This window comes from Pantherophis guttatus, chromosome 5, assembly GCF_059756535.1.
Source record: "Pantherophis guttatus breed Tessera chromosome 5, ASM5975653v1, whole genome shotgun sequence".
NCBI classification, from domain to species: domain Eukaryota; kingdom Metazoa; phylum Chordata; class Lepidosauria; order Squamata; family Colubridae; genus Pantherophis; species Pantherophis guttatus.
The window spans coordinates 90,799,820-90,814,395 of record NC_142067.1 but is presented as its reverse complement, the minus strand read 5'-3'; the positions used below and the strand labels follow the sequence as shown (position 1 = coordinate 90,814,395).

The window sequence follows — 14,576 nt, the reverse complement described above, 5'->3', positions numbered from 1 at the left end:
CAGATGGGGAGACTACTACAAAATCTAAGAGCTGAAGAGCTATAAACTAGATTTAATAGTTGAAAAACAAGTTGAGGATGATAATTAGAAACCACTTTTATTATTTTCATGAGAATTGCAAGGCATATCCCAAGAAATTACTAAAAGTCATGTTTAGCCTTTATTTTAAATTGTAATAAATTCATCTGAAATAAATTGTACACAGGTAAGTCCTCAACTTACAACCACAATCAAACCCAGAATTTATGTTGCTAAGTGAGAAATTTGTTAAATGAGTTTCCCCCCAGTTTATGACTTTTCTCGCCACATTTGTTAAATGAACGTTTGTTCATTGAATATGGCTTCCCCATTGACTTTGCTTGTCAGAAGGTCATGAAAGATGATCACATAACTCCAGGACACTGCAATTGTCATGAACATGAACCAGTTGTCAAGCCTCTGAATGTAAATCATGTGACCATGGGAATGCTGCAACAGTCATAAGTGTGAAAAATGGTCATGTCACTTTTTTCAGTGCTTTTTTAACTTTTAATGGTCACGAAATAAACTGTTGTAAGTCAAGGACTACCTATAATGCAAAGTGCTTAGTGTGTATGTGGTGATCTCATTCCCCAGTTAGTTTTGGGTAGCTCATTATCATTTACATAACTAGAAACTGTGCATTTTCCATAAAAGTTTATAGCTCTATCAATAAATAACATACAGAAGCATACACCACAAAAAGAGCAAAGGTGGCGCAGTGGTTAGAATGCAGTACTGCAGGCTAACTCACTGCTCACTCAGGAGTTTGATTCTAAACCACTCAAGGTTGACTCAGCCTTCCATCCTTCCGAGGTTGGTAAAATGAGGACCCAGATTGTTGGGAGCAACATGCTGACTCTGTAAACCGCTTATAGAGGGCTGTAAATCACTATGAAGCGGTACATAAATCTAAATGCTACTGCTATACAGTTAAAATCAAATGGTTTATAGAATTTAAAGAGTTATTGTTGTATACAAAGAAAAGTATAAGCAATAAATATGTATACATGTAAATATGCATACGTGCAAAAATTGTTTGTACTCAATCTTTGTTACTAAATATGGCAAATCATTTTGCACAAATACCCATATTTCTTAAGTACACATGTTATTTTATCACTCATTTACCATTGTCCCAAAATATAACTCAAGAGACAGAAAAAACTGTACTACTTAGTTTTTCTAGCTCAAGAGATTCACTCTCACTGTCAAGGTATCTTTAAAGACTTCTCATAAATGACACATTTACAGCTAATAATGAGGCCATTACTATTATCAACATTCCCCCTGGGCACTTGTAATTACTCTGCCCTGATATATGAATCAAAAGAGGAAAACAGATGTTTTAGTTTGCTTTTTTAGAAATTATAACCAGCATCACAGCTGGCACTTCATAAACTACTTGATAAATGGAACTAATATAGCATTTCCAAACAATAGCTGTCAGTAGCATTTTGGTTGACAAAATTTACCTGACAGGTAATATTAGAGTAATAATAAATGAGTACAAGATGCTACTCTTAATAAATGGATATTGTAAAGCATATGACATTAAGGACACAAAGGATCTCCATTAGATCCTTTGTGCCCTACAACCACAACAAGTTCCCTACTGGTTAATAAGGACTATCCTTGTCTTCTTTCAATAAGAAAATGAAAGTTCAATGCACATTCTTTCTTCCTTTTAAATTAGGTTAAAAATACCTCATTTTCCCTAATAAAACCAAAGTCTTGAAATCAACTTATTTTCAAAGTTCAAAGCTAAGCATTTTCATAAATGCAACAGAGCCATTTCCTAAATGTAATAGAGTGATATTATATTTTCTCATAACTTTTAAGCAGAACAAATAATGGGATGTTGCAAAATAGTTATATGTTCTGTAATTCAGAATACCTAGTAGTGTTTTCTCTTGGAACAGAGTCCTAAAAGTAAGACAAATAAAACAATAAAATACCTGGCAAAATTTGAAGGCAGAATTTAGAGTAAGGTGGGGAACAAATAAGTTGAAACTTATATTTATAATTTTAATTCTATCAAATTATAGCCTTTCATCTATGAAGTTTCAGAAATAATATTGCATCTTCAGGAAGAAGGGTGAAAACCGAACATTAGCATTTGATCCGATTAGATGAAATTATTATTACCAAGCAATAAGAGAGAGTAAGACAATGTGGGTAGAACTACTGAAAAGGGACAATTTTATTTGCTGTTTTCCACATCAGGGGATTTCCCTTGGAGACAAAGAGGTGTTACTATTGTTTTTTTTCTCAATTGTAAAAGTTCTGGTCCTTTCTTAGTAAATCTTTTACTGTTGTCAACAATTTGGAATAAAGAGGAATAATGTTGCCCATCTTAGTGCCCAACTTTGAAAAAAGGAAAAGGACAGAGAAGTAATGGTTTTTAAATTTTCCTGGTAAAGGGTAATTAAGCCAGTATAATCACATAATGTGTTTGCCTTCAACAAACTCTGTAGCCTGAGTAGATGCAATGTTTTGCTTTTAGTTTTCAAATCCAGTGAAGAGACAAATCACAGCATTCAATAATTTCATATACCATAGTCCCAGGGATTACAAAACAACTGTATCAAAATTTGTTCTCAGTTTATCTTCTCTATATACTAGGATAATTCAAGATAAAATAAGGATAGATCTTATAAAGTTTTCTAAGTTATATGTTGAAATTAAAATTTTAGACATTACATATTTAGATTAAATGCAACATAAATATATCACCAAAATACTTTTTAATGAAAGTGAAATAATATCCAGGTATGCCCTAGAGTCCAGGGGTGTCAAAAGTGGTGGCTCGCACAAGTCACACCCACCCTGGCTCCACAAAGGCAAAAAACATCATGATGTCATGTGACGTATCACAATCAAGTTTGACACCCATGGCCTAGACCATTAGTGATATACTACACCAAAATCAGCACATTTCACTCAACCTAATTAGGTGGATTCTGGACTCTACATATTAATTTAAATGAAATCTAAAAATTCAGTCTAGATCTAGTGTAGTGTCTATTCACATAACATAATTGTGATAAAGTCTGGCTTATCTGTGTGTCCAGTATATGCTTTCCCTAAGCAAGGAAGATACGAATCATTTACCTACAGATTTTTTAAAGATCCTGAAACTCTAGGGTGCAAAAGAAGTTAAAGAAAAAAAGCTTACACTGAATAGATTATGACAATCTAGAAGCAACAGAAGCTTGATCATTCAGTAGAAGGTGATCAGGTGTATTCACAAGTAAACCAGCTTAAACTATATTGTGGATGGGTATCTCAACTATAGAATACTGTAGGTCTAAACAAAGACAATTACATCAATTAATTGCACTTGTACAGATCAAGAGCAGTTTAGGTGCGCCTTATTTAGACTATTATAAGTGGCGTTTTACTTGCAAAGTTTTAGTATAAAATGTAAATATTGTTTTACTGCAAAATATTGCTATCAAAATGAAACTACGGGTTCAACCCTATCTGCACTAGCAAGGAAGTTACCTTCCGACTTAAATCTCTTATATTACAGTATTTGCATTTTCTACTTTGCTAGGATTTATCCTGATGAGAGTAACTTTAAACAATCTTTACGTGCGTGCCTTTCTCCCAACTCTTCCAGCACAGAAACTAAGAAATGGGAAGCTTCAACTGCCGTTTCTTGTTGATGAATCCTCGTCCCTGCACTTTTCTTCGCCCAATAAAAGCCCAACTCATGCAGACAAGCAAAGCGAGGGCGTTGAGAAGGATCATTAGCGCTCGCTCCAGCTCCGCGTGCAATCTACTAACCTGCTTTGGAAACGGAGCGCAGAGAGAGGCGTCGAAACAGCTGCTCCAGGACTACGCGGAAGCCGATAAAATAGACCCAAAGGGCAGGAATTAGCAGAGACAATAGCGACATGGCTGCCAGGCCCCGCTGAAGGCCCGACGCCGCCTTGGATCCCCTTCTCTACCTCGGTCGGTGAAGAGCCACTTCCCAACTCACCAGGGCAGCCGCGGAATCGGCACAACTCAGTCAGAAGCCTATTAGGTAGCCACACCCAGCGGAAGAGGATTCCGTCCGCCCGCCCTCAATGGGGCGATCGGGTCCTTTCTGAGCATGTGCGCTGGTGATCGGTATTCTCATCCCTTCGCGGTTTCTCTTTGCTGCCTCCCTATCGCCCGCTTGTCGCGGCGTATCGAGAGATGCTGCGTCCTTTCATTCCTGGAATTGTTAGGCAGGCAGAGTATTTTTAAACGGCATCCTAGAATTCCAGCTTTCGTAACAATAATCGGCGGTCTAAATCCTGTCCCTGCGTTACTTTCAAGATTGATTCAGTGTAAAATTGAATAAGATATAGTAGTGGATTGTAGTATGTTGAAACGTATCTGGGACCTACGATTCTGAATTAAAAGTGACATGAATATGTTCAGAAATTAAGTTCCACTGAGTTAAAGGGGAGTAAGGAGACAACTTGAACATTTTAAAACTATAAAGGTGGGTAGGCAATTCGATCCATTATAAAATAGAAATGTAAATATTGGCCGAGTTTAGTGGAAGGATGCTGACAGTGAAGAGGTGAAATGATTCCTCTCACATAACAGTTATTTTTAAGCTTTAATAGTGTTGTCTGCCTCGAATGTGTCAAGACTCCTGTTAATTTGTTTCTCAGGTTCCTTCACAACCCATATACACCATTTACCACTCTTCAGAATGGAAAATGTTAGGGGACCATTATATTGCTATTCTTGCCCTTAGGAGGCAGTGCAGATAGTCTTCGACTTATGACCACAATTAAGCCCAAAATTTCTGTTGCTAAGCAGGACAGTTGTTAAGTGAATTTTGCCCATTTTACAACCTTTCTTGCCACAGTTATTAAGGGAATTGCTATAGTTGTTAGTAACGCTGTTGTTAAGTGAATCCGGCTTCCCCGTTGACTTTGCTTGTCAGAAGGTCACAAAAGGCAGTCACATGACCCCAGGACACTGCCCACCATCATAAAATCCAGGCCAGGTGCCAAGGGTCTGAATTTTGATAATGTGACCGTGGGGATGCTACAATGGTTGTGTGAAAAATAATAAATCACTTTTTTCATTGCCATAATTTTGAACGATCACTAAACAAACTGTTGCAAGTAGAGGATCACCTGTAGTGATCAAAATTGTGGAAACCTTTTGAGAAAAGTGTATTTGTGAGGTTTGATGGCTAATAACACCACTGGTTTTTTTTGGAGTAGTACCATAAAATTATATGTCCTCCTCTCAGCTTCAATACATGACATCAATAACTGAATTTTCCCAAAAGGTTTCCACAATTTTGGCCACTACTGTAAAGACAGGATCTCTGTCTTTTCCTAATCATTATTTCCACTATTAAATCAATCAGACACACTTATGACACTCAACAGAACCCATAAAACAAATCTCAGTGTGCCAATATTGTGATCTAATTCCTAATGACCATTGCCTGTGTTACAGTTTGGATCATGCCATTAGACTAATGCACATTTTAATGTATTTATAACCTGTTTTTATAAACCATTACTTTTTTAATGAATTTGATAATTTGGGCCAGAAAATGCATAAAATATGTGCTACCTCCTGAAAAATCCATGGTTACTCACCAACATTGCACTAACAGAACTAGAGGATAATTTTACATTGTGTCATCATTAAATAAACTTAAAAGAAAGTGTAATCTCATGCATCCTACGCTATCATTAGCATATGGATGATTGATAAAAATATGCCATTTAAAAGAATCCTGGAATATGACCGAGTCGACACCAGAGACTAATCAAGATATTTTGAATCACCTCATTGGTTCTTATAGACCAGTGCTATATAAACTAACAGCAGCTTTCCCATATCCATGGGAATACCCACTCCCTAAAAAAAGAAAAACGAAGAAACTTGTCAATTGTATGTGTTGTAAATGGGGATGCCATATTTATCAGAGGGCCTATGTTATAATCAGACAGCTTACTTAGCAATAATTCTGTGCTCAAATAAAACCCTAAAAGAATTAGCTGACAGTGTCAATACATGGGCATTTTTTGGCAGATAATAATCTCATCTGCTCAAAAATGTTCTTAACCATGCTAAAAAATGCAGCAATTACTAGAAGTCAGAAATTGAAAAAAGGCACAATATATACTGCTTTGTCCCTAGGACAAACATTGCACATCCTAGGAGTCTTTTCAGACTTCTTTTCAGCCATTATTTGGCAGAAACAAAATCCAGAATGTTTTTGTTATATGCTAAAGCAATCCTGCATGGTTCCCAAACTTGTTTTATATAGTAAATAGGAAAAATTGCCATTGGGTAGAGAGGAAGCTTTTCCAGTGGCTAGGGCCACAAAAATCCTGTAGGATAGATTTAGTAAAGTAACTGAATCCTTTGTGTGAGTGGATTGGTTATCCTGGTTATACATTTAGGAGCTTAATCAGTTACACTACACATGCTTTGTGTATGTGAACTTGGTAAATAAGAAAAATAAATGGTAGGAGCATATATTTTTAATTACACAGAAATAAATGAGGTATGAAACACAGTGTTATGTTGTAGTCAAAGTATATGATTATAGTTACATCCAGTTAAGTAGCCATGAACCAAGAACGAAATACATTAATTTATTCCCCATGAGAATTTCTATTAGTTCTTCCTTTTGCAGTATTCGGTATTTGGTTGTCCTCTGAGCCTTTCAATATGTTCATTGCACTGAAGAAAGTAATACGGGTCAAACTTATTAATCGAAACATGCTATTTCTTCCCTATAATTCCTTGGAATACGTAAAGACTCTTATCATTTCTTGTCTCAAATACTACAATTTGATTGGAGAAGTTTAATATCTCTCATGTACGGACAAATTACATTATATAATAGCATATATGTTTTACTCATTATGTGGACTATTCTAGCCTGAACTTTATTTCTTTTTTTAAAGAAGTACAATTTTATATATTTGATTATAATTAATTATATTTTGATTTGGCTAGATTGACATACTAAAAAACCTGGAAAAATAAGCAATATGGCTTTAGAATTCCATATTAGTGAAAATTGCAACAGGAAATAATGAAAATTGCAACAGGAAATTGCAACAGGGACATTTTCCATGCAGTAAGATCAGAGGAGGAACTGAAGAAAGGAAAGCAACAGATTTATTTCAAATACAGAATTTTTATTACAGGGATTTATCTTTTAAAGTATAATTCGGAAATATCAAATAACACCATAGAAATCTGTTCCATCACATAACTAACTGGAAATACTATATATGACTTCTACAATGTCTTGTTCTGCCTCTTTGCACTTCTAATTCTAAAATACTTTAAAATTCAGTAATATTCTATAATATATTATATAATCATATGCATTAATATATATTAAAACCCACCCGGTTTTCGTGCATTTCATCAGCCGAGGGCACAGGGGAGGGGAGGGGGGTGGCGGTTGTCATTAGAGAAGGTCTGAGACCGAAGGAGGCCACTGTTCCTCAGATGGCTGGATGTGAGTCCCTCCTTGTGAAGTGGGATCATGGGGTGCAGATGGGCGTGCTGGTTACGTACCTGGCTCCCTGCCACATAGCGGCAGTCCTGCCCGAGCTGCTCAATGTTATAGCAGCGGTGGCCCTAGGCTTATGGTCATGGGGGATTTTAACCTGCCATCCGCCGGTGAGGCATCTGAAGTGGCCCGGGAGTTCATGGCTTCCATGACGGCCATGGACCTGACCCAGTTAGTTCATGGCCCTACTCACACAGGGAGAAACACGCTGGACCTGTTTTTTGTCTCTGGTCAATGGCTGAGTGATCTTGAGATAGGGGATATAGTGATTGAGCCGTTGTCATGGTCGGATCACTCCCTCCTTCGCTTTGACCTTCGAACTGCCGCACCCCGCCGCAGGGAGGCGGAACCGTTGAGATGGTTCCGCCCCAGGCACCTGATGGATCCAGATAGGTTCCAGACAGAGCTTGGGACATTTCCTGAGGCTCTGGCACACGGCTCGACTGAGGACCTGGTGGCCGCCTGGGATAGGGCAGCCACTGGAGCTTTGGATCGGGTCATGCCTTTGCGGCCTCTGACCCGGCGCTGATCTCGCCTGGCTCCTTGGTTCACCAAGGAGCTGAGGGAGATGAAGCGCCGGAAAAGACACCTGGAGAGCGGTTGGAGGGCCAGCCATTCTGAATCTGACCGAACACTGGTAAGGTCTCATATTAAGACCTACCTGGTGGCGATAAAAGCGGAGAAGTATAACTATTTCGCCGCTCTTATTGCATCATCAGATAATCGCCCGGCCGCCCTGTTTAGGGTGACCCGCTCCCTGCTCCACCAGGAAGCGCGGGAGGACCCCTTGGAGGGTAGAGCCGAGGATTTTGTACAGTATCTGTATGACAAAATCGCTCAGATTCGGGAACACCTGGACTCTCACTGGGTAGATTCAGGGAGGAGGACAGAGGCAGGTCTTGTGAGTATTATCTGGGAAGAGTTTGATTCTGTGATGCCTGAAGACGTAGACAGGATACTGGGCAGACTGAGCACAGCCACATGTTTACTGGACCCGTGTCCCTCCTGGCTAGTGCTGGCCTCTCGGGAAGTTACACGAGGCTGGCTCCAGGGGATTATAAATGCTTCTCTGAGTGAGGGTGTCTTCCCCGCCGCCTTGAAAGAAGCAGTGGTGAGGCCTCTCCTCAAGAAGCCTTCCCTGAACCCAGCAGTGTTGGCAAATTACGGTCCAGTCTCCAACCTTCGCTTTGTTGCGAAGGTTGTTGAGAGTGTGGTAGTGCGACAGCTCCCTCAGTACCTGGATGAATCATCGTATCTGGATCCCTTCCAGTCAGGCTTCAGGCCTGGGTACAGCATGGAAACGGCATTGGTCGCGTTGGTTGATGATCTCTGGAGGGCTCGGGACAGGGGTTGTTCCTCTGTCCTAGTCCTATTAGACCTCTCAGCGATCATGGTATTCATGCTGCATCGGCTAGAGGAGTTAGGGGTGGCGGGCACCTTCCTACAGTGGTTCTCCTCCTTTCTCTCTGACCGGTCGCAGTCCGTGTTGACAGGGGGGCAGAGGTCGACCCCGAGGCCCCTTGTATGTGGGATGTCACAAGGGTCGGTCCTCTCGCCCCTTCTGTTCAACATTTATGTGAAGCCGCTGGGTGAGATCATCCGTGGTTTCGGGGTGAAGTACCATCAGTACGCTGACGACACTCAGCTGTACATCTCCACCCCAGACCACCCCAATGATGCCCTTGAAGTGATGTCCCGGTGCCTGGAGGCTGTGTGGATCTGGATGGGGAGAAACAGACTCAGGGTCAACCCATCCAAGACCGAGTGGCTGTGGTTTCCGACATCCCGATATAGTCAGTTGGTGCCATCACTGACTATTGGGGGCGAGTCATTGGCCCCCACGGAGAGGGCTCGCAACTTGGGTGTCCTCCTGGACTCACGGCTGTCTTTGGAAGAGCACTTGACAGCTGTGGCCAGGGGGACTTTTTATCAGGTTCGCCTGATTCATCAGTTGCGTCCCTTTCTGGTTCGGGACTTGTTAAATACAGTCACTCATGCTCTCGTTACTTCCCGCCTGGACTACTGCAATGCTCTCTACATGGGGCTCCCCTTGAGGAGCACCCGGAGGCTCCAGCTGGTCCAGAATGCGGTCGCGCGGGTGGTTATGGGAGCGGCGTGGTGCTCCCATGTGACCCCCCTCCTGCGCGAGCTGCACTGGCTCCCGGTGGTCTTCCGGGTGCGCTTCAAGGTTTTGGTTACCACCTTTAGAGTGTTCCATGGCAAAGGACCGGGGTATTTACGAGACCACCTTCTGCTACCAATAGCCTCTCAGCAACCAGTATGCTTCCATAGAGAGGGGCTTCTCAGGGTGCCGTCGGCCAAACAGTGTCGACTGCCAGCCCCTGGGGGAGAGCCACCTCTGTGGGGGCACCTACCATCTGGAAAGAGCTCCCCCCGGAGATACGGAGGATCCCGGATCTGCGCACGTTTCATCATGCTCTCAAAACATTTTTATTTCAGCAGGCTGACCTGGCCTAACTCTCCCTTTTAAATTTTTTAATTGTTTAATTTGTTTTATAAATTGGGTGTTTTAAATTTGTTTTTGGCCAAAATATTTAATAATTTTAATGGACTTTTAATGTTTGTATTATCTGTATTTTATCTTGGCTGTTCACCGCCCTGAGGTGAGTAGGGCGGTATAGAAATTTAATAAATAAATAAATAAATAAATAAATATTAATAATCTTTCCTAATAATAGCAATTGCATCTTTTCATAGGCATACACTTTTATCTAAAATATTCTTACTGACTGATATCAGTATAAAGATAAAGGTGTCCAACCAGGAGTGGGATCGTACGGTTTAACAACTGGTTCGCTAAGCGCAAGCTTCCAGCTGACAAGCAGTGTCTTTAACACTGAGCCATAAGCACCTGATTTCAGTATATCTTCTTAAGTGGGTGAAATTAAAATTTCTAATATCTAATCTCTGTATAAAACTCTTCCTGGATTGCAAACCACTTATTCAAGACTCACTAATAATAAGTATAGGTATTGGTAAACTTAGATAAATGAATTTATTTTGTTTCTATTAATCTCTCCCCAAACTTTCTCAATGGAGATTTGGCTTTTTTTAGTTGTATTTTATGACTATATCACTATAGTACAGACTAAGACAAGAATAGGTTGTCCAAGGCAATAATTCTCACCTTCTTGAGGTACATATCTAATAAACTCTTTCTCCAATGCTTTATTCGTATGTACAAAGGGATTATACCGCATCTAATTGATATACAATTATCACAAAATTCAGGTATCTATGTGACTTTTTATTTCATAGAAATTCATATTATTTGATCCTATCAACCAAACTAGAATTTGTAGGACTAGGAGGAAGGATTTTTTTAACAATCTTGAAAATTGACTTACCATAGCAAAAAGACCAGTGGTGGATTGACCCCGGTTCTGTCCAGTTCTATAGAACCGGTAGTAAAACCGGCAGGAGGCTCTGCCCACCCGCCATGACGTCATCATGGGTGATCTGCGCTTGCACAGAAGTATCTGTGCATGTGCAGACGCACAAAAGCGCGCGCTCCCGTTGCGAACTGGTAGTAAAGGTAAGTAGAACCACCCCTGAAAAAGACCAGGTAAAAGTCAAATGAATATAATTTCTTTCATTCATTCATTCATTCATTCATTCATTCACTGGAATCTTGAGGCAAAGCTACTTTTATTCCTTTTTATTTTGATGCTTAAAGAGCCAATTTTACAGTCTGTTTTTTTCCCCATAACTTGTCTCTTATCAATATAAATTTCATTTGCTGCTGGACTGTAGATCCATGGCTTGAGTAGTTCCCCATGGATTGATTGATTGATTCCCTTATTGTGCTGTGCTAATCCAAAATTAAAAGCCACATTTTGGCTTAGTGCAGTGTGTTAACCCAGCTAACAAAACTCAAATTATTTATTAATTGAGATACCAGGGTACTGAATCATTAAACTGATAATCAAGAAGCAAGTAGATATACTGGTATTTACTAAAAGAAGTTATTGAAACTATTAGCCCATTCCATAGTGGCAATAAAAAGAGATAAATACAGTAATAGTTAATAGAGAATAATCAAAAGAAAGTACTGGTGGTATCAGAAAGAGACACATTTTTCTCTTTTTTCAAATATTGCATACAAATTTACTAGTATTGGAAAGGCCAATCACCAATAGCAGACCTTTTATGGGTGTCAAGCCACAGCCTATGTAAATAATGTGTTCTGGAAGGTCAGGTAGGCCATCTGGACTATATGTACCAGTTAGGAGACAGTCTGTGATATTTTAGATGAGCAGGTTGAGCTGGAGGGCAGGGTTAAATGCATTATCAGTTTGAAATCATTGCACAGCCACAAGAGACCAAGTCCAGCTGCCCATAAATTCTGTTGACCCTTATCTAGCACCAATTTAACTTGGACCATTAGTTGCTCAGATTCTTCTGTATGGTGGCAAGAATAAACTCTTAGTGCTTGACCTCAACTTCTCTTTCCTGGTTATTTGTGCCTGACTGATATTTTGAGAATTATGAAATCCCTCATCATATCATACAAGTTTTCAATATTTCTGAGAGAGATTCTATTATTAACATGCATAAAGAGTTAGCAAAGGGATTAGGTTGCTGGGTTCTTGATCATAGCAGATAGAGCTACAGATGTTTGAACTCCAATTAGGCCACAATAAGACCATTCTATTTTTATTATATTTGTTTAAGTAAATGAGAAATGACTTAATGTGTTAATAGTTTTCTTCAGTGTGACTTATCCCTGCAGCATGGGGTATATAGCCATGCTTCCACTTCCAACAACACAAATAAATAAATAGCAGTTCTTAGTCCACAGAATATCTTGCAGGCATAACTCCCTCCTTTGACACTTCTGCACCTGGGATATCTTCTGCAAAATTGCCTGTTCTCAGTTTTACAAGATGGCCAAAAGGGTTCTGGCCATCTTAGAAAGCACCTTTTCATACTTTAACATATTTTATTCAAAGGAATTTTAAAAGTTTAAAAGAAGTAAGCTTTCTCGTGCTACAGCTCACTTCATCAGAGGCATAGAGTGTAGGATCTAAATTGAGATAATGTAGGATTATGCAGATATAGGTTACAAGTACCTTGTTTATTAAAGCGTGGTTGTTGAGAGCTTTTGAGATAGTCTAATTTAATACCTTTTGAGAATTGGCAATGCCTTTTTTTTTTTTTAATTTGATTTATATGCTGCCCTTCTCTGGAGACTCAGGGCAGCTTACAGTGCGTTAAGCAATAGCCTTCATACTTTTGTATATTTTTATACAAAGTCAGCTTATTGCCCCCGCAAACTGGGTCCTCAATTTACCTACCTTAGAAAGGATGGAAGGCTGAGTCAACCTTGATTCGATCTTACTTTAATTGCAGACAGCTGGTGTTAAATTACAGTGCTTAGTCTGTTGAGCTATCCAGGCTTGCTGGATTGTGCTGTTAAAATATGGTTTTTTTCCCAAAATGACTATTATGAGCTATACAGTTGGTTGGTTGGTTGGAAGGTTGGAATGCTCTGATATTACTTTGTGCTTGTTTTACGTCATTGTGTAAAATATAGGTACATTAATTTTGGGAAGCAAAATTTGGCCTTTTTATTCTTAGATAAATCCATACAGAAATCACTGGCAGATGATGGCAAATATTAAATTAGAGGACCAGTAGATGAAGGCATCTCTAATCTTGTGGCTGAAATTGTGTTGTACTGTTGATGTAAATATGGACACAAAGAAGATAACATGGCTGTATACCTCTCATGTCAGCATTATTGTCCTGTTGTTTTTTGTTACTTGTTGCTGAGTATTGTTTTTTGTTACTTGTGGCTTCAGTTGCTGAGTATACTATAGGCCTGTTCTGTTGTTGATTTTTTTGTGTCTTGTCTTTAATTGGAATTAAGGCAGGCAATCAGGAAACCAATGAAATCAACAGATAATTCAATGGAGCAGATCAGTTCCCAGGAAACACAGATTAAAAAACAAATTCCAAAGGCAGAACACCAGAACACCACAAGGGGTTATCTCCAGTTCAAGTCAGTCAAATAATCTACTAGACAACGCCCTTGTACTTATCAAGTAATGGGCAGCAAGCCCACAACTGCCAAAAAAGTCAGTCAATCTGAAGCAGATTCTCACAAGCAAATTCCAGATGCTGACTGGGTTAATACACAATAACCTATATTTTGATTTAATGATTGCTTGTTAAATAAAGTATATAAACTGAGTTCACATTTGTATTAAATCCAAATCAATTTGCAGTTTAGCACAATGTATGAAAACTGTCATATTTTCTGGAATCTATTGGTAGAGCATTCTATACAACAACTATGGCATAAGTAAAGCTTATTGTAAACATTCACTAGCTCCCTGAAATTCAGACTAACACTGATTAAAAATAATCGTTAAAGCATCCCTCTAATATTCATTCAATAAATGAATCTGATTTTGAAAGAAAATAGCAGTGATAATATGTATAAGATGTTCCTTCCCATCAGAAGCAAATCCATGTTTATAAATCAAAACAAGTTATTATGAAGCCCTCAAAGGCTCTGAAAATCCTGGATAGCAGCAGAACATAATTAACGGGTAAAGGCATCAGAAATTAATTGCATAGCCTCTTTCTTTTTCAAGTGTCAAAAATAAATTAATTAAAATAGGGAGTGAAAGAATACATAGAAAATATGATGATGGATTCAGTGGGTGAAAGTGCTATGTGGTCCCATGGTATTTAGAAAATTTCTAAGATCTCATTTCCAGTGCATGGTTTCCAAACAATTGTGATATTAAATAAAGCATTCACTCACTTCCATATTGACATTAACCTGTCATTCTAAAAAATAGAAATGACCTATGTATTTTTTTCCCCCACAGGGGGGAATAATGCAAAAATAGCACTACTCAAGGATTAGATAGTTGTATTTATTTGGTATTTCTTTAGTTTAACAATATGACCTAGAAAATAGTGTTGCAGAACTGAGCATTTCTCTTGAGCTTCCAGCTTAGGTAGTAATGACCAG

General features: G+C 39.1%; 2 protein-coding genes across 6 annotated transcripts in view; both read right to left on the bottom strand.

The window, feature by feature from the left end:
- The window catches only part of DHRSX (dehydrogenase/reductase X-linked), a 122,119-nt gene extending 118,003 nt beyond the window's left edge, over positions 1-4,116 (bottom strand). The window contains exon 1 of one of the 4 annotated variants that reach the window (XM_087895303.1): positions 4,007-4,116. Coding sequence is in view for 3 of the 4 variants with exons in the window: in XM_087895300.1 (XP_087751426.1) it covers positions 3,811-3,922 (112 nt within the window). In the remaining variant the exon portion in view is untranslated. Of the gene's footprint in view, positions 1-3,810 lie in introns of all 4 variants that reach the window. The other 3 variants (XM_087895300.1, XM_087895301.1, XM_087895302.1) reach the window with 3 other exon arrangements.
- The window catches only part of ZBED1 (zinc finger BED-type containing 1), a 33,465-nt gene that overhangs the window by 5,945 nt on the left and 12,944 nt on the right, over positions 1-14,576 (bottom strand). Inside the window, exon 1 of one of the 2 annotated variants that reach the window (XM_034431429.3) lies at positions 3,811-4,233. The exons of the other annotated variant lie outside the window; for it this stretch is intronic. The gene's annotated coding sequence lies outside the window, so the exon portion shown is untranslated. Of the gene's footprint in view, positions 1-3,810; positions 4,234-14,576 lie in introns of those variants that run through there. 2 annotated transcript variants of the gene reach the window in all.